The sequence below is a fragment of the Colobus angolensis genome, unplaced genomic scaffold (genome assembly GCF_000951035.1).
Source record: "Colobus angolensis palliatus isolate OR3802 unplaced genomic scaffold, Cang.pa_1.0 Scaffold89, whole genome shotgun sequence".
NCBI lineage: Eukaryota > Metazoa > Chordata > Mammalia > Primates > Cercopithecidae > Colobus > Colobus angolensis.
The window spans coordinates 4,294,534-4,313,619 of record NW_012122820.1 but is presented as its reverse complement, the minus strand read 5'-3'; the positions used below and the strand labels follow the sequence as shown (position 1 = coordinate 4,313,619).

General features: G+C 52.6%; 1 protein-coding gene across 1 annotated transcript in view; it reads left to right on the top strand.

Annotated features, from left to right (window-relative positions):
- Positions 1-19,086, top strand: part of LOC105503958 (tetraspanin-11-like) — a 36,321-nt gene that overhangs the window by 4,575 nt on the left and 12,660 nt on the right. Inside the window, exon 2 of the mRNA XM_011931099.1 lies at positions 9,193-9,374. Within this exon, the coding sequence (XP_011786489.1) occupies positions 9,193-9,374 (182 nt within the window). The remainder of the gene's footprint in view (positions 1-9,192; positions 9,375-19,086) is intronic.

Sequence of the window (19,086 nt, the reverse complement as noted above, 5' to 3'; positions counted from 1 at the left end):
AATTAATTTCCGGTGTTTAAGCCACCCAGACTGTGGCATTTTGTTACAGCAGCTTGAACTAAGACATCAGGCAAATCACTTAATCTCACTGAGCCTGTTTTTTCATACGCTAAATGAGAATACCGATACCTGTAAGAATTAGAGGTTAATATTTAGAAAAATAGTACAATTTGTGCCACATACTTGGTGCTTAGCTATAATGCATGACTATTATGATTAGACTAACGGGCATGCCTGGTCTCTTTAACGACTTTCTCTGTCCATAGTGCTGACTTTAAGACTTTTCTGATGGTGACGCATGATATGCATGGAAGCATAAGAAATGCTTGCATGAAACATTCACAAAATTAAACTGACCCTTACAGTGCATGATGCTGTGATGGTTAATACTGAGTGTCAACTTGATTGGACTGAAGGACTCGAAGTATTGTTCCTGGGTGCATCTGTGAGGGTGTTGCCAAAGGAGATTAACATTTGAGTCAGTGGACTGGGAGAGGCGGACCCATCCTCAATGTGGGTGGGCACCGTCTAATCAGTTGCCAGCATGGCTAGAATAAAACAGGCAGAAGAACATGGAAGGACTTGACTTGCTGAGTCTTCTGGCCTTCATCTTTCTGCCGTGTTGGATGCCTCCTGCCCTCGAACATGAGACTCCCAAGTTCTTCAGCTTTTGGACTCTTGGACTTACACCAGCGGTTTGCCAGGGGCTTTTGGGCCTTTGGACACAGCCTGAAGGCTGCACTGTCGTCTTCCCCACTTTTGAAGTTTTGGGACTCGGACTGGTCCACCACTGGCTTCCTTGCTCCTCAGCTTGCAGATGACCTATTGTGGGACTTTACCTTGTGATCCTGTGAGTCGATTCTCCTTAATCAACTCCCTTTCATATATATATAGATCCTATTAGTTCTGCCCATCTAGAAAACCCTAACACAGATGCACACTGATATTTTCTCTACTATTTTAACTCACTCTTTTTAGTGCAGGTTACAACCCACTAAATTTGTTTTAACACCCAAATGGGTCATATTCCAAAGTTTGCAAAACATGGAGCAGGATTCAGGTGGCAATCCTTCCCCGTCACCCTATCTCTGACTCCCACCACCCCACCCCACCTAGGGTATCAGTTAACCCACTGTTTATGGGATGATCCTGCTGAGCAGGGGAGGAACCAAAATGCCAACACTTTCATGCCTCTTTCACGACCCTAAAAAGAAAAATGTGGCCGCTTTCCTAGGCAGCCACCTAGGAGATGTGTTTCTTTCCCCTCCCTTTCCTCCACAGCTCCCTGCAGCTCCCATTACCCCTGCAATGTTTTTCTCTAATTTATTATTTTAATTAGCTGCTTGGCTGTGTTCATAATCAAAACTTTTCCAGCCTCCCAGGAGCTCTGCCAGGCAATGGGAAGCACTCCGTGACTGGAGAGCCTGCCTCTGCTCCTGAAGCAGAGACCTTGCTCCTTCCCAGGGCGCCAGGAGGGCTCAGCCTACAGGGAACCGTGGGAGCCCTTAAAGGAGGCATGGGACCAAGACAGGTGGCAGAGAAGATGGAGGATGGAGGCCGGCAGGGGAATGAGGTGGCTTGGGAGCATCACTTCAGAATCCAGGGAGGCCCTGGTGGGGCCTTCGGCTCACCTCTTTGCCAGAGCTAGAAAACCCTTCACCTCCGACAGCATCACCCCACTGAATGTAGCCTCTGCCCCCTTCCTGGGCTTGCCATCTGAGGAAAAACAGGTGAGGGACCCGGTAGCTGGTTTCTCTGCTACACCGCTTCTTAAGATGCTAAATGGCATGAGACTCCCCACGGCCTTCGGGGCACCTCTACCCCTCTTGGCTGTCAGGGTCTGCTGGGGACAGGGCCATGGTTGAGGGGTGTATTAGTCCATTCTCATGCTCCTGGGTTTGTTATGTTGTTTATGCTCCATAAACAACACTGGGTTATTTATAAAGAAAAGAGGTTCAATTGACTCATGGTTCAGCATGGCTAGTGAGGCCTCAGGAAATTTATAATCATGGTGGAAGGGGAAGCAAACAAGGTGGCAGGAGAGAGAGAAGTGCCAAGCAAAAGGGGAAAAGCCCCTTACAAAACCATCAGATCTCGTGAGAAGTCACTCATGAGAACAGCATGGAGGACCCGCCCCCATGATTCAGTCACCCCCCACCAGGTCCCACCCACGACATGGGGCTTATGGGAACTACAGTCCAAGTGGAGATTTGGGTGGGGACACGGCCAAACCGTATCAAGAGGAATGTGTATTCAGTCTGCTCAGGGCCGTGGCGAGCGAGACACGTCAGGATGAAGCTGTGGTCACCCCTCCTAGCAGCTCTTCGGTAGCTCAGGGACTCTAGATCTGCCATGGCCCAGGCACCGCACAACTGGCTTCCTGGGCCAAACAGCTTCATGTGGGTCAGCAGCCCAATTGGTAAAATGGACACTAAACTGAGCATTAGTATTCTCGAGTTCTAGACTCCATGCTTCCCCTGGCTAGCTGTGTGACTGTGGAAAGGTCACTTTTCTCTGGACCTTAGTTTCTCCATCCAGAATATAAAAGGGGTTGAACTCAATTTCCTCCTCCCTTCCTTCCTCCCTCCCTCCCTTCCTTCCTTCCTTCTTTCTTCCCTCCCACGTGTAGGACTCCACTGAAGATACTAAGATGAATAAGATTTAATCAAGAGGCTAAAAGAGGAGACACAAGGTAGCAAATAAAACAAATAGGCAGTGATGAGTGTAATTACAGAAACATATGCAAGACATGGAGCTGGTACAGAGGCCAGAATGGTTTGCTGAGGGTGGGGTAGGGAGAGACAGCTCCAAGGAAGGTTTCCCCTGGGTACTGAGCTGGGTTTGGAAGGCGATTTTATGTTCCTTTCCAGCTCCACCGCTCGGTATGTCCCATGAGATTCTGCTCTTGTTATAAGGGTAGATGGGATTGGGGAAGAGAGAGGGGGAAGCAGTGCTCTGATTTATTTTATCAAGTGCTCTTTAAAACCGGAGAGCCAAGAAAAGAATGTCTCAAAGTGGAAAATGGTCCTTAGCATGACTAGCCTGTCCTTGAAGATTCAGTCAAACCAAGGCAACAGCAGCATGGACAGAGCCAGGAGAAATGCCTGCCCGGTGCTCAGAAAAAGGTCCCTCACGAGCAGGGTGAGCAATGGTGCCTGATGCACGCTTGCCTGTGCCCGCCTGGAGAGCTCAGAAGCTCGGGTGTGGCACTGAGGTGCCATCTACCCTGCATGTGAGTGCCAGGCTCAGCAGTGCACTCTTGGGACTGCAGCCCGGGGCTCAGCTGATCCTTCTGATGTGGGAACAGGGTACCATTCTTTAAAAGCAACTGAGCCTTGCTCAGGCGTGGCCTCCCAGTCCTCTCCTGAGCCCCAGGCTGTTTGCCAGCCCCCCTCCCTGAAATTAGACCCCTTCTCCTCTCTTTCTAATGGAAGTCACCCTGGTGATTGCTGGGCCTTTCCACCCAGTCACTGGCCTGCGACATGAGGGCAAGGGCAGTGTCAGGTGTAGGCCCCACTATGGCCGGAGAGCCTGACATCCTCATAGCAAGCGCACAGTGGGTGTGGGTTGAAAGAAAGAACGAGAATAGCCAAGCATTGGTCTGGCATGAAGGTCCTTTCCAGGGGCTTCTTCCTAATGACCCAGAGGAAAGTCCATTGCCCTTGGGGACTGCTGGCACTTTGCAGACAGCCCCTCTAAAAATAAAAATGGCCATAAAACAGGGAAGGGGATACTCATTGCTGTCCCAGGAGCTTGGCAGACAGAGAGGGGTGAGGGGAGCAGATGCTGCTATTTCCGAAGCTCCCTACAAAGCCCCATTCACTGAGTCCCACACTCACGTGGGCGGCTCCCCGGTGCCAGGTGGTGTGCTGGGCCCAGGGTTCTGAGGGGAGTCGGGGGAGTCGGGGGAGTCTCCCACCGCCGTGCCGAGGGCTGCTGTGAGGTGAACAGTGCCATAGGCGTGCGGGAGAGGGACGAGCTCACCTGCCCAGCACAGTCAGAGCAGGTGCCGCGCTGGAGATGGGGCTTAACAGGTGAATAGGAATTCAGTGGAAACAGAAAGGTAAAGAGAACAATGTGAGCAGGTTGGGAAGGGACAGGCGAGAGCCGCTCAGAGGCCCGGAGTTTGGTTAACTTACCCAAATCCACACCATAAAGTCCAAGCCATAAACAGAAGAGCTTGGACTCAGGCACTGGCACTTCATCCCAGAGTTCACCCTCTTCACCACTCTACTGTTGCTGCCATAGTTAGTGGGTATCCACACTGTTTACAAGAAAAGCAAGTACTTTGTTCGTGGCGATTAAAGCCTAGGTATGGAGGAAGGAAAGCAGAGGAAGATGAAGCCAAAAATAGGTTAAGGCCAGACACATAAGAGCCCTGAGGCCATGCGAAAGAGCCTGGGCTTGGGGCTGTGGGTGTTGGAACCCGTGGGGATTGTTCAGCAGGAGGTGCCTTGGGGCACACTGCGCCAGCCTGCAGGTAGAGCCGGAGCTGGGAGCTGATGGTGGGGAGATGGAGACAGGTTTGAGAGCAGAGGGGAACTGGCTGTCGTTGAGAGGAGAGGAAGGAGTCAACAGTGACCCTGAGGTGTCTGGCCTGGTCTCGGGTGGGTGGGTGATGGTGCCACTGACCAGACTGACCTGGAAGGAGAAGGAGAGGTATGGACGATGTGTGTGGTTCCCAATGGGGGAACTCCTGTCCAGGCCAAAAACCTTTTCAGTCCAGCGTGATGCTTGGCTCGTAGTAGCAAACATCAAATAAATGAACTATTCTGTCAGCCAGTGCATTTCTGCCTCCCACACCATGGGCTCCCCCTGCCCAACCCCAGGCCTGAAGGTGGAGAACTCGCCAGCCCAGGGAATCCTTCCTTACTGGGAGTCCCGTGGCCCTGGCTCCTGCCCCACCCCGTCCTCCCCCGAGCTCTCAGCACAGAAGTCCTAGCTAGCAGGACAAAGAAAAATCCTACATTTACTGTTACGCCGCTGCCTGCTTTCCTTCAGGCCTGCTGCCGTATTTCTATCCAGCCCTGGGGATGTGCAGCAGTTGAAGCTAACACTTCTCCCCACGATAACCCGAGCCACACTTTGGCAATGTTTCTCTCCTATAAATGGGAAGTTCCTAAAATGACACGGCATGGGTGACCTGCTCCGCCCCTACTGGTCAGCTCGCGTCCTCATTGCCTGGCTTCACCCTACGCAGGCTTTGCTGGCTAATCAGCCACAGGCTATGGCTTTGAGAAATGCAGTCAATACTCCACAGAAAACCAACCCAGTTTCTACAAAGAGCCAAATACTGTTGAATCAACTCTACGCCAGTGGTTGTTAAAACCGCTCACTGGGGTCAGCTCTCTCCCTGCCCCACCAGTCTTCCGCTGCTCTCTGTTGAACTGGCCAGTTTCCAAGTGGTTTGAGTGACAGCCATGAGCCGCTGGTCCAGAAGCATCTTGCTGGCGGTGTCTTGTCAGAATATTGTTGCCCAGTAGTAACAGGGATAGTTTAACCATGTGGAAGGGACCTCAGAGGTATTCCCATCCAGTGCCACCAATTTGCAGATGAAGAGACTGAGGCTTTGAGAGGCCAGCTGTCTGTCCGCAGTCACATACCCAGTCACGGGCACAGCCAGGACTGGCACATAGACCTGCTGACTTCCGCCCTCCCATGGCACCCTCTGGTGACCCAATCCAACAGTGAGCAGTTTCCCTTCTCTTGCTCAGAGGAAAGCTTGCTTTCTAAAGAGCCGACCACGTCCCCGGCAGGAGCTTCCCGGAGGACTTGCAGCGCACTGGCTCCTGCAGACCCCTAGCTAAGTATAACCAGGCCCCGTTGACTCAGACTCATCTCCTGATTTCTTCTGGACAGCAATGCATGTGGATTTGTTGTTCTCTAGACCTTAATCAGGGAAGCGTGTCCCTCCAGACCCCCTTCCAGACCCTGCCCCATGGCCCAGGATCCGGCGTCACTTTGCAAGCTTTGCAAGATCCCAGCCCCATTTGTGTGGCCGGCAGGTGCCCTGGCAGAGAGCAGGCCTCCGTCGGCCGGATCAGCACTGCTCCTCTCCAGCGCTGCATTTCTCATAGCCTCCAACTGCCCTGGGAGCCACGGTTTGTTCCTTTCTTGCATAATCTGATTTCTGCCCCTTTAGATAAAAATTCTGTTCCTCGGGATTACCCCACTTTCTACCTTAAAGCTTCTGCCAAAGCAAACACCCTAACAAACAGACGGAGGGAAAGGATGGGGTTCAGGTCCTGAACAAATCTCAGTAGCACTCCAGGCAACTCCTCCCTGGGGAGGGAACCAGGAGCTTCAAGGTGCGGTTCCTGGGACTGAGCGACCAGGAAGCCGCTGTGTTCTGCGAGGCTCAGCACAGCGCCACCAGCTGGGAAGAGGAGGGCAGGACTCCTGGACCGCATTCATTAATTCTAGGCAATGGTTCTCAGCTGGGATCACCCCGGAACTTCATAAAAAATTCATGCGTGGGTCCCACTCCCACAGACACGGATGGGCCTGCAGTGGAGCCTGGGTTTTTCATAGTCCCCCAGGTGACTGTACAGCCAGGTCTTAGGGCGCCATAGGGGTGGAGGAGGCCTGGAGACCGTCAAGGCCAGAGCTCATTAGGGAGTGCAAAATAGACTTCAGCCCCGGCCCCCAGGGTGTTATTTCATGTGGATGACCATTTCTCTGGGCAAAGGATACAAAGCTCTCGGTGAGTTTCTGTGTCTTCCAACAGATTGTCACCAGGCCGGTCCTAACATATGCCTTTTGGTGGCCCCAGACCCATATGCTCAGCCTCCACTCTGGTTTGAGGGACAGGCTTAAGAAGCCTCACGGATCACGGATAATGCCCGTATTTCTATAAAGAGGCTATTCTCATGAAAAGCCAAGATTCTTGGCATTTTGCTGGAGTTAGATCAACTCAGTGTGGTCACGCTGACTGTCTCATGTTGTTCAGAATCTCTTCCTGGCACTATATGTGCCTTGGATTAATAAAAAATGAGAAGTGAATTATTACTTAATTAATGCACTTTGTTTGATAGGCAAGAACCCTCAAAACATAAAATCCATGGGAAAAAATAATCAAACGGTCCTTAGTAGTTACAGGCTGGGAACCACTGGTCTAATATAACTCACTCCCTTTTTCCAGAGGTGAAGAAACTGAGGTCTGGAGAGGCTCAGGGACTCTCTTTAGGTCACAGAGCTAGTTATACACAGATGGGACCTGCACCCCAACCTTCCAGGCATGCTGTCGAGGGTCCGAAGAATTCTGTCCAGGATATTTTGCTGGAACCCAGACTCAGGAAGTCCCTCACTGGTCATGGAGGTTGTATGGGCCACAGAGGACGCTCACCCACAGAGAATTTTCAGACCCGTTGTATTCCAGGATGTCACTGAATCTAAGCTATCAGTTGTAAGATACACTGTTGTTTTTCTGTATCACCAAGAAAAAGCACTGCCAAGCGTAATTGTAAGATGCCATCAATCGTAAGATGTGCCCCAATTTTAGAGATGTTAAAATGTGAGAAAAAATGGGCATGATGGAATTGAAAAATTACGACCTGTTAGCCTTTCCCGTTCCATTTGCTGCAGCCTGGGTGGTGCCTGGAGGGACCCATGGAGATAAAATGGCACTTTGAAGAAATCATGTCTATTAAAAACGTAAAAGTAGGTAGAGAAGCAGGCCCAGCCCACTCTGTGGGATCCAAGGACAGAGTCCTGGATTTGCCCTCAAATAACTGGGTTTGCACCTCCATTCTGAAAGCCTCTAATGGTGTCATCTTGGGCACATTCTTATTCTCTCTAAGCCTCAATTTTCTTATCTGCAAGACAGGGATAGCCTGTCCCCTCCTGCCCAGCCCCATCCTCACAGAGCTGTTGCAAAGCTCAGAAAAGAAAATAGCAAAATGGTAAAATACTTGCAAGTTGAGTAATGTAGGTGCCTATTCATTGCTAAGGATCACCTTCCATTTGCTCAGCCAAGGTCAGCGACTCCTCGGAACAGAGAACTGGGAAGTGACAGGGTGGGTTATACAGAGAGTTTTCCGGGGGCAGATGGGAGACAACTTGCAGGAAAAAGCATTAGGGGGTGTGAACACAGCCCAGGGGGGGCTTCTCTAGCTTTGGCTAAACCCAAGACCCCTTGAGGAAGCATCCACTGCCCATCAGAGGAAATGGACCCGTCCCTAAATGGGGAGCAGAGAGACTGGGAGACAGAAGTCCACCTTCCCAGGAGCAAATGACAGAGATGATCAGAGGTCCCAGAGGACCCAAATCCTGGGAAAACACTCCAAACAGTCCCCATCTGGCACCTTGAGGACACTTGTGCCCACGTACTCTGCCCTGCTGAGGATAACAGTCACTGAAAGGGCTATTCGGCTTCATCGCAGGAAAGAACAGGCAAGCCCTGCCACTCCAGCTACCTTTCCCAAGTACTCTAGTTTCTAAGAAGGCATCCCCTAGACCTGCAAATCAGCAGTGTCCCGTCCCTTCCCCTCTCAGGACTGAAAGGGAATCAGACAGCAAGGCAGTCTCTCCTCCCTCTTCCTGTGGTCCCAGGGAGCTCCAGCTTGTCCAGCACAGTGGCCCTTCCATCATGGAGGCAGCAGGACTGAGCGAGCAGGCCCTGGGCTCTGAGCCCTGGTCCTGGCCCTGCCCCTAACTTGGGCCATTTACCTTTCCTCCATGGGCCTCAGTTCCTTCCTCTGTAGAACAGGGAGGGATAAGGGGCCCAGCCATGCTTCCCCAGTGGGCAAATATAAGGATTGAACAAGGGGCGGTACTCAAAGGGCGCCTCCACAGCCATCAGGGAAACGTGGACAGAGGGAGGGAGTGCTCTGAGGGGAGGGGAGGCAAAAGGACTCAGGTGTATTGGTCATCCCCAAAACTGCAGTCATTTTTCCCCGCCTCATATGCAGTAGGAACCATAGTAAGATGCACAGAATCGGAAGTCAGACCCAGATTTAAAATCTGCAGCTGGCTTACATGTGTGACCTTGGACAAGCCTGCAAACCTCTCTCAGCCTCCATTTCCCCATCTGTCAAGCTAGGCCACCACACTGTTCTCACAGGCTCGTAGGAGGCCTGAATTGAATAAGACAATGCACGAGAAGTGCCTGGTACCCAGCGGGCACTCAAGGAATGGCAGCTCCTGAGGCCCCCGCCACCCCCTGCTCCAACCTGGTGGTCTCCTGCAGGTCAGGGGGGCAGCTGTCCTGGCCATGGGCGTCTGGACCCTGGTGGAGAGAAGCGGCTACCTCAGCATCCTGGCCTCCAGCACCTTCGCCTGCATCCTCATCTGGGCGGGTACTCTCGTCATGGTCGCCAGCTTCCTGGGCTACAGCACCATCTCCCAGGAGCAGAAGGGCTGCCTCTCCACGGTGAGTGCCCACCCCATGCTCTGCAGGGAGGGGGACCCTGCACGACCACCCTATTTCCCAGTGAGGCTCCCAGCAAGGGAGAAGGGCTCCAGTCCTGGAGTGGCAAGGGGCTGAGGCCATGGGACAGCCAGCCAGAGAGGGGGTGGCTGCTCTCCAGCCTGATGTTCTCCAGGATCTTAGGACATAGGCCAGGAGGCCAGCCTCAGCAGCTGCAGTTTCTCATCTGTCTCTCCTCCTCTCTCTCCTTCTCCTCCTCCTCCTCTGCCCCTTCCTTCTTCTCCCTCCTCTCCTTCCCCTTCTCCCTTCCCTTCTCCTTCCTCTCCTCCTTCTCCCTTTTCCTCTGCCTTCTCTTCCTCCTTCTCCTCTTTTTTCCCCTCCTCCTCTCTCTCTCTGTTTCCTCCCTTCTCTTCCTGTTTCTCTTCCTCCTCCTTCCAGATTTTATCATGGCAATTTTCAAAGAAATGCAAAAATTTTAAAAAGTGCTTTCATGAAGCTCTACCTTCCCATCACTCAGGGCTCAGCAGTTACCACTTCATAGTCCATCTCCATTCTCTGGCCTGCACCCTCCCTCCATCCCTCCCCCTCCCCACCCCAGGGTAGTTTTGAAGCGATCCCAGATATCAAATCATCTGTCAATAGGTCAGCATGTTTCTGAAAGAGCAATAAATTTTTTGAAACATTTAAAAAACAAATATTTCAGTCTGTACTTCTAAAACTTAAGGATCCTCTTTTAGAAAACATAGTAACATTACCATTATCATACCTAAAAACTGTTAACAGTCGAGTCCTTAATATCATGAAATAACCAGGTGGTTTCAACTCTCCCCAACTGACCCATAAACTGTTCTTTTTAAAAAAGTGTTTGGGGTCAGAATCTGAATTAGGTCCATGTGTTAAAATCGGTTAATTTGTCTTCTGTCTTTTAGCCTCTGCGTTCCACCATCAATCTCTGGCTCTCCTTTTTTCTCCTGTTGCAATGTATCTGCTGGAGAACCAGGTCATTTTTCCTCTCGTTTCTCCCAGTCTGGATTTTCTGATGACACCCCCGTGCTGTTGTCTGACACGCCCACCTGGTGGCTAGATCTAGAGGCCTGATCAGATCCCACTGATCCAAATGTCTGGAGAGCGCCTTGTGCACCACTGGTGTTTCAGGCACCAGAGGCTCCTTGCCAGGCTTCCTCATGGGAAACTGGGAAGATGGGAAGAGCCGCAGCTGCCCAGAGTGTCAGGAGGGGAGGCTGGGGTGGAACATGCAGGACCAGGGGCCTGGAGTCCAGCTCAGGACTCAGGGAGACCCCAGCTCCCTAACTTCCATGCCCTCTTGGCAGAGGCAAGCTCCCTGCTGCCTGGGGCCTCTCTTCACCCCACAGTCCCTCTCAAGTGTCAAAGCCCAGTGTGTGGGAAGAGAAGAAGAAGGCAGATGAGGCTGGAAAATGTCCAGACTAGCAAGGAAGCGTGAGGGGCAGAACCAGCCCAAGTCTCAAAGAGAAATCAGGCTGAGCCTGAAAGGAATTGGGCAGCAGGAAGAAGCCTGAAAGGCCCCCGTGTTCCTTCTCCGGCTCCCCGGGCTCCACCACAGACTTTGCAGCCTCTGCTTTTGCACAGTGACCCAGGGAGCCAGTGGCAGAGGAAGGGTGCTGCGAAAGCCCACAGACTGCCCCGCTGCCTCTCACCAGCAGTGACCTAGTTTCCAGCCGTGGATGTGAAGAGCCTGTGGACGGGTCTGCAGGACGGCCCTCCTGTTTTGAAGAGAGGGAGAGCCCAGAGCCAGGGCGCTAGGAGAGCGGATGTGATAGGCCCGTGGGGTGAAGGCCCCACGGCATGGGCTTTGAGCTCTTTTCCAGCACTGGGGACTGGTATTCCGGGGGCCAGCTACACCCCCACCCAGCCCTCCGGCCTGGGGCCTATTGTGAGGATTTCCAGCATCCTGGGCAATGTGGCCGCTCAGCTGAGGTCCTCAAGAGCCGAGTGGCACATCCTAGACCTGACCAGTGTGGCTGGATGGAGGCACGTGGCGTGACAGCGAACTGGGCGTGGAGTGTGGCCTGGGGGCGGAGATGCTCTCTCTGTGCAGCACCCACCAGCCCTGCGGGGGCCTGAGGCTTGCAGGACCTGTGCTGTTGGGCCCAGAGAGAGAACCCCTTTCCTCTGCAGTGCTGGCGAGCCCACGGCGTCCCGTCGGGCTCCGTGCCTCTCAGCAGACTTGGCCTTCAGCTTGGCCTCAGGCTTCAGGCCGAGCCTCCGTCCCTCATACCTGGAGGTCTGCCCACAGGCAGGCTGCCGAGCCGCGTGCTCTCCACTGCCTCCTTCCTTCCCCTAGGTCATCTTGTTGAGGGAGGGCAGGACTCACCTCTGGACAGCACAAGAGGGAAGGCAGAAGCCCTCACCTGGAGCCTTTCTTCTGACCCAGACCCCTGGTTCTGAGGAGCCCCTAAAGGCCAGTGGTCCCTGCAGCACGGGGAAGCAGCCCCCTGCATTCCTCCTGGGGCCTGATTAGAACACAAATGGCCACTGTTCACCGAGAGCCGCCTACCTCCGTCCTTACTATAGCAACCTGTAAAGTCCCGGTAATCTGAACTCTGTGCCAAGCACTGTTCTCAACACTCATGCATGTCAACTCAGTCCTCGCTGTGCCCCAGAGAGCAGCTTATTCTGCGCATGGGCAGGGGAGGAAACCAAGGGCAGGGTTAGGGAAATGATTTGTCCAGAACCACACTGTGTGTGTGGTTGTTTCAGGCAATGGTCAGTCAGGGGCAGCCACAAGAGGGGGCACAGGAGAGGCGCAGGACAACAACAGATGTTCCCAGGTTCACAGGCCCCATAGAGTCACTGCACGCTCTGCTGGGAGGGGTCGCATGGGAGGAGCACCCAGGGCGCAAGCTCCACCGAACAGGTGGGGGGCAGAGAGCGGGTGAGGCATTTTTACTGGGGATTAGAGTGAAGCACACCGAAAACAGACACGAGGGAATTCCACTAGTGCACCTGAATGTGACTGGGTCACAGTCAGAGAACTTGCGGCAGGGCCAGCCCTGTCACAATAGTGCGCTGGGTCACCCAGGCAGGTGCACACAACCTGTGTGCCGGAATGTGGAGGCAGCAGGAAAATGTGAAGTTTTCAAATGTGCGATACACATTGCTGGTGAGTGGCGTGTGGTCTGGCCCCAAGCCCATGCTCTGACCCACCAAGACCCGCCACACTTCACTGCGTCCAAAGAGGTAGTATAAACCCCTGCTTTACAGATGAGGAGGCCAGGCTGAGATGTGCAGCAAGTAAGGACTGGAGCTGGACTGGGAATTGCAGTCTGTTGGAATTGCCTCCAAGAGTCTGCTTCTCCTGGGGGCCAAGGCCGAGGGAAGGCAGAGGGACGGGAAGCTGAGCGAGGCAGGGATGGATGTGTGCAGGACAAATCCTGCCGTCCATCTATGGGGAGGTTTGTGTGGAGCCGTGGCTCTTGGAGATCTGACTGATTAGAAGAGAGGGCTCTGTGCAGGGCCCAGCCCAGACCACTAGGGCAGGAGACCAGGGGTGTCATGGTGAGACCCGAGAAGCCTTGGGCATCCCAGTGCCTCCTTGCTCCCGTTATATAAGAAAAGAACAGCATACCTGGATTACAGCATATTTGGTTTGGAAGGGAACTTGAGAGTCAGAAGGTCCAATCCTCCACCCAGAGGTTCCAGGCTGAAGGGCGCTGGCTGGGTGAGAGTGTGGGCTACCTAGGCGTTAATGGAGACACTCAGAATGATTAGCTTTACAGTCTAATCTTAAGAGCTCTTCCCAGAAAAGCCTTAGGTTTGGTACCTGACCACACTCTGCTCTCCGAGCCACTGATCACAGCCTCCCCTTCCATACTCTGTCTTACACAATCCATTTGCAAGATCTGTCCAGCTATTCAGGCTGATCCATGAAGAATGGATGTCTCTAGCCTCCCCACACGCAATCTGACTGTCACTTAGTCTGGATGGCTGTCCAGAGGGGACCACGCCCTGAGCCCAGGGCCGTACAAGAGAGATGTGGAGACTTAGTAAAGATCAGGGTCCTGTGCTTGCCTAAAGGCTTAATGGGCACCTCTTGACCCACCTTTCTGAGCTTCAAGGAGTCAACGAACAGAGAGCCTTGTCATCTCTCTGGGGCTTGAGGCAAGGCTGGGGCTAAGGGGCTATTGGACAGGCTGGCATGAGATAATGTCCTTCTTCTCAGCTCCACTTGACTCACTTCTGTGGAGATCCGCCTGCGTTCACTCTCATCCCACATAGAACTGGGGATCTTTCTGGCTCAAGTCATTAAGCAGACACATCAGGGAGGCAACAACTTGAAATTGAAAGCAGAAAAAAGTGTGCGTGTACACAAACATGTACAAGCATGAATGTGTGTGCGCACATACATGCATGCACGGTCTGCACTTTCTCACACCTGCGCGTGCATGCACACACACTTGGCCACCAGTTCAGAACTGCAAGGACAGGCACCTCTGCCAGGGGGCTAGCAAACAGCAAACCCCATGGCAGAGAATCTGCTTTTGCTTTCTTGGCTTTCCCTGCCCTGGTCTGAAAGAACAAATGACAGAACTGGCTCAGGAATCGAGCATGGGGTGAAGCAGAGGATCCGAGTAACCCATATCCTGGCCCACCAGCCCCCGAATGTTTGAGCATTTGATTGTTTAAACCAAAAAGGTGCCTGCAGAACCTTTCCTGGGTTAACACAAGTAGGAATTTTTAAACCCGTTTAGAGTCAAGCATGTGGTTAAGGCAGCATAAACGCGTTGTGTACTTCTTGGCGGTTCCTTCCTGGTTTCATTTCTTTTTTCCTCTCTGTGTCTAACTTCCTTTTGAAATCTTGAATCAGCTGAAGGCTGAAGGAAGCCCCAAGAGAGAGGCACAGTGAGTCTAGCGCTAGACAAAGTGGTCCCCGAAGAGGAGAAGGAAAGATGAAAGACCAGGCCTTGAACGTAGTGCCTCCACCTTGGATCAGGTGGGAGGTGGACATGGGAGTTCCCAGGGAGCTACCCAGAGAGGGGCCATCCAGCTCCCACATGGGCACGTCATCTGTTCCGGCCCAAACCTTCCTCCGAGCACATCTGCAGCCCCTCAAACTCACTTTCTCAAGAAGGAAATGCTCCTCAGGGACAGGAATACCATGTCTTTGCTGGTGCTGAGATGATGATCAGCTTGGCATCAGAAATCTGCAGAGAGGGGATGGGAATGGGGTTTAAATTATTCACACTTGATCTTCTCTTTTAGCAAAGACTGCATGAGAGAGACACATAATTCAGGCCATTTGTGCCCGAGGCCGATGACCAGGACAGATGCCACCTAGATCAAAAGAGGAAGATATTTTTAGAGTTTTGAATGTGGGCTCTGAAAACTTTTATATCTTAAGCCAAATGAAGATCATGATGGATGGTTCAGACTTAACTGGGTCTTTATCAGGGGAAGGATTAAAAAGTAAGAAGTTCTAAAAACTAATTTCTGAAAATGAAGGGAGCCAGAATTGCAACATTTCCATCAAATCTGCCAAGGCTTGGTCAGCCAGGGTAATGGGGTCCAGAATCAAAGGCAAAATAATATCTGGGCTCAGGCTGAAAAGCTGGTTTTCATGGAGCTCGCCCAGCTTGCTCTGGGGCCTCAGGTAAGTCACTGCTTTCTGCTTTGCCACCTTGGCATTGCCATTTTATATGGGACGAGGTGTGAGGATAAGGAGGAAGTATTTTCAGGTCTTAGGAAACGAGTCACCACATTATATAAAGATTGCAAAAATGTGGCTCTAATGAACATTCTCATCACCATCACCATGGCCAAGCTCCTTTGAGAAGAGACCTAAATAAGTAAGAGTTATTCTTGGGGCCACTGCCCCCAGGCCCCCACAGCCTTGGCTGGGCCACATCCTCTAAAGAAGCTGGAACTGATGAGAAATTCAGGGGAACCTGGACCCGGGAACTGGACTGTATCCTACCCTCATTTCTCACCCACACATTCCTTTCTGTTACTCCACCAGCCACCCAGTCCCACAGTGGGCCTTGCCTCGTCTGTTTAATGATATTTTCACCTTAGGTCAGATAAGAGACCCCTGCTCCAAAAATTCTCCTACAGACAGGGCTTGGAGTATCCTGACCCCTCTCTGGCATGACCCTCTCCTCATCCAGGGTGGCTTGTGTGGTAGAGCCAGGGGAATGGAGAGGATGACCTCTGAAGCCTGAAGACTCTTTGGGAAGCAGGACACAAACATCCTGAAGAGCCAGCCTTGAGTTGGCTGCACAAGAGCCTCATATCATTCCATGTCAACATCCACCTCTCCAGGCTGCAGTGGGTGTACCTGATCACCGCCACCTCCAGCAGCACTGTTGCAATGGGGCAGTTCTTACAGCTTCCACACCACCTCCCTCCAGTTCTTTGCAACCGAGGCTCCATCCTGCACTGACGGGCTGCCTAACGCATCGGCCTCAACAAGCATTTCTGGCACATTCTCAGCATTTCCTGCTCTGCTGGACACAAGCAGGGTGAGAAGGTGAGGGGAAGAAAAGGACTCTGGCCCAGTTCTAGGCTTGGATTCTAGCGAGGAACACCAGATGCCTGTATTGAAAGGTAAAGGACCATGCAAGTGATTTGAATTTGTGTTTGGATTTGGTCAGAGGCTCTGACCTCTCTGGGCCTCAGGACTTTTCCTAACCTTTAGGCTGCCCTGTCCCTTCGTATCTCCTCACTCTTGTTCTTGGTAGCCTTCCCTACCCCCCATAGCCAGTTTTGTCCTAGAATGAATTACCACTGCTAGGGACCCACCACTAGTCCTGCCCTGGGGTCCTTGCCATCGCTCTTATCCCACCCTCGCCACCTGCACAGTCCCTTCCGTCCACCTGTGTACACAGGTACCTGCAGACTGCACCATCTCCCTCCAAAGCCTGTGAGAAGACAGCCACGGGAACATCTAGTCCTTTCCAGGGGGGCTGGGAGGAGGTGGCAGTTGGTCACCTCCCTATACCTGAATCCACTGAGCATCCTCAGAGTCCCCTGGGCTGTGTCTCCCCATGGGGCACCTGGCCCCCATCCCCACAACCTGCTGGCCAGGCCCTGCTGCCTTCTCTGGGTGCTGCCCTGACAGCCTATTCCAACTAAGTTCTCAGTAGTCTCAGCTTGAAGCTCAGTGGACGCCTGTCTTGGGCGTGTAGTTCTGGAATTCTTTTCTCCTTCCAGGCTCCCCCTGCCCCCACCACACACACACACACACGCACGCACACACACACACGCGCGCGCACACACACACACGCACGCACACACACACGCGCGCGCGCGCACACACACACACATACACACACACACGCACACACACACGCACACACACACATACACACACACGCACACACACACATACACACACACGTGCACACACATATACACACACATACACACACACACACACAGACACAGTGTGATCCTCTTAGACCCCAACATTTGGGCTGGGGCTTTGGATGGCCTCAGCCACATTTTCTCTTTTTTCCTGTTTTATTTTTTAAGAAACAGGTCTTGCTATATTGTCCAGGCTGGTCCCGAACTCCTGGGCTCAAGCAGTTCTCCTGCCTCAGCTCCAGGTTGCTGGGCTTACCGGTGTGAGCCAGTGCAACTGCTCAACTGCATTTTCTTGCTATGCTTGTAGAATACCTCCTGCTTCCCCAGGATCCAATTTGCTCCCTCCCTGCCTCTTCCAACTTACCCTCACTCCATCTCATCTACAGCTCTCCTCACCCCAGCCCTGGTCTTCTTCTCTGCTCCCAGTCCCCCGGCCCAGGAGGGTCTGTTAGTATCAGAAATTGGCCAGAGCACATCCTCTCGTCCTCACTGTAGAGCTGCTCCCCGTGGAATGGCTGAGTCCCAACCTCCGCCATAGCTGTGGCTGGATAGCCCAGGCTGTGAGCCCTGGGCTGGGGCCAAGAGAGGTAGAGGTCTCCTTCAGCCTTCCAACAATGACATCTTGTTACAGGAATGGCTTGAGGCTCCCAAATTCACATCCTTTCGTTTGTACAAACAGGCCGGGCAGCTGTACCTCTGAGCTGCCTCCAGCCCATGGTTCATTGCCAGAAGATAATTCGCCCAGAGGTCATTGCCACTTAAACAGCTGGCTTCATCTTTTCCTGTTTGGCCAGTCATTCTGGGCTCCCTGGCTCTCCCTCCACCTGCTTCTATGATCCTCTCACACACAGCTGGCTGGGAGCCTCAGACTGGGCTCTTCTCCCTCCAGCTTAACTGGGCGACGTCTTGGTCCTCCTGTTGTGCTGATGCCAGGCTGTTCTGGGAATAGGCTAGTCCCTCTACCTTGTCACGACCTGTCTGGACACTGAGCCTCTACCGTCAGGCTATCAATTGCAGGAAACTTTGCAAGCCCTGTCTCTGTCTAATCATACAGGATGGCTGGAGAGACAAATGAGGAATGCATCCAGGAAGCCCCCTTTGTGGCAGAATCAGTCCGATGGAGAAATTCTGAAATTCCAGTTTTACAAAGTTCTTCAAATTTACCTCAAGGATGGCACCAGCTGAAGCTCAGTTACCCTGTCTCTTATGCACCGGTGCATCTGCCGCAGAAACTCTTATCTGGGGCTCAGTTTGCCCCCATGTGGTATAAGTCCCTCCAAATGTTCTGTTTCTAGTTAGTCATCTTAACGTCACAATGAGAAATATTTCTGCATATTTCCTGCAAAGCGTCTCATTAAAGAAAGTATTGGCTTAATTCAGAAAATGCTATGCTGTTCCAGCTTCACTTTGGATCTATACTTTTAGAAAGTATCCAACTTTGCTTCTAGTTTAAGCCTCTCTGTTAAAGAGTTAATGGAAAAAAACCCACTATGGTACAAGGATGGGAGTGGGAATTAACGTTTGGGTCCCATTCTGTGCTTAACACACTGGTTCCCTCTATGTTTTGAGCCTGAAATGGAATCGTTCTTATGGAAGGCAAATGCTAGAAGAGCTTTCTTTGAGATTCTCATTACCCGTTTCCATCAGACCAGGCCATTAGATGGTTGCTTCTAGAAGGACCGTGCAGCCCTGAGTCTGCAGGGGGCAGACCAGTCACAAAAACCAGAGTGGAACTAGGGATTGGACTGGAGTTCATTGGGCAGGTTCAGTTCACATCCCGGTGCACAGGGTCCATGAAGGCAGAACAAGGCACAGGTGAGAGCCAGGAGGGCAAGCAGGGATCCACATGTACACAGTCTCAGGGAGCGAGACAAGCAGAGAGGCCTGGAGCCAGGAGGCTCGAAAACAAGGATGCTAGCAGTGAGCTCACGGGTCAGAAGCTTCTGGCCCAAGGCTTTATGGAGGCCATGCCTGAGCTGAATATTGGTGGCTGAGCGGCCAATAAACAGAACACAGATGGGACCAGGGCAGGGAATTCCAGGCAGGAGGAACAGCCAGGGCAAAGGCAGGGAGGCTGGAGGCTTTGCTGTGTGAGGCTCTGTGCACACACAGGGAATGCTTCCCAGGCTGTAGAGACAGTGACTAGCTTCTGAGATCAGAGTAGGCTGGGCTGAGTAAAGGGAAGGGTGAAGGGAGCAGAGACCCACATTACAGCCCGTGGCCATGAACCCAGGACAAGCCACGGCGGTGAAGGAGCAGGCAGGAGATGCTCCACCACTGCCGGCAAGCAGCAGGGGGTACTGCCTGTAGCATCACTGACTGACCCCATCTGCTGGCGAGGACACAGAAGCTCAGCCCACAGGGCCACCATGGATGAC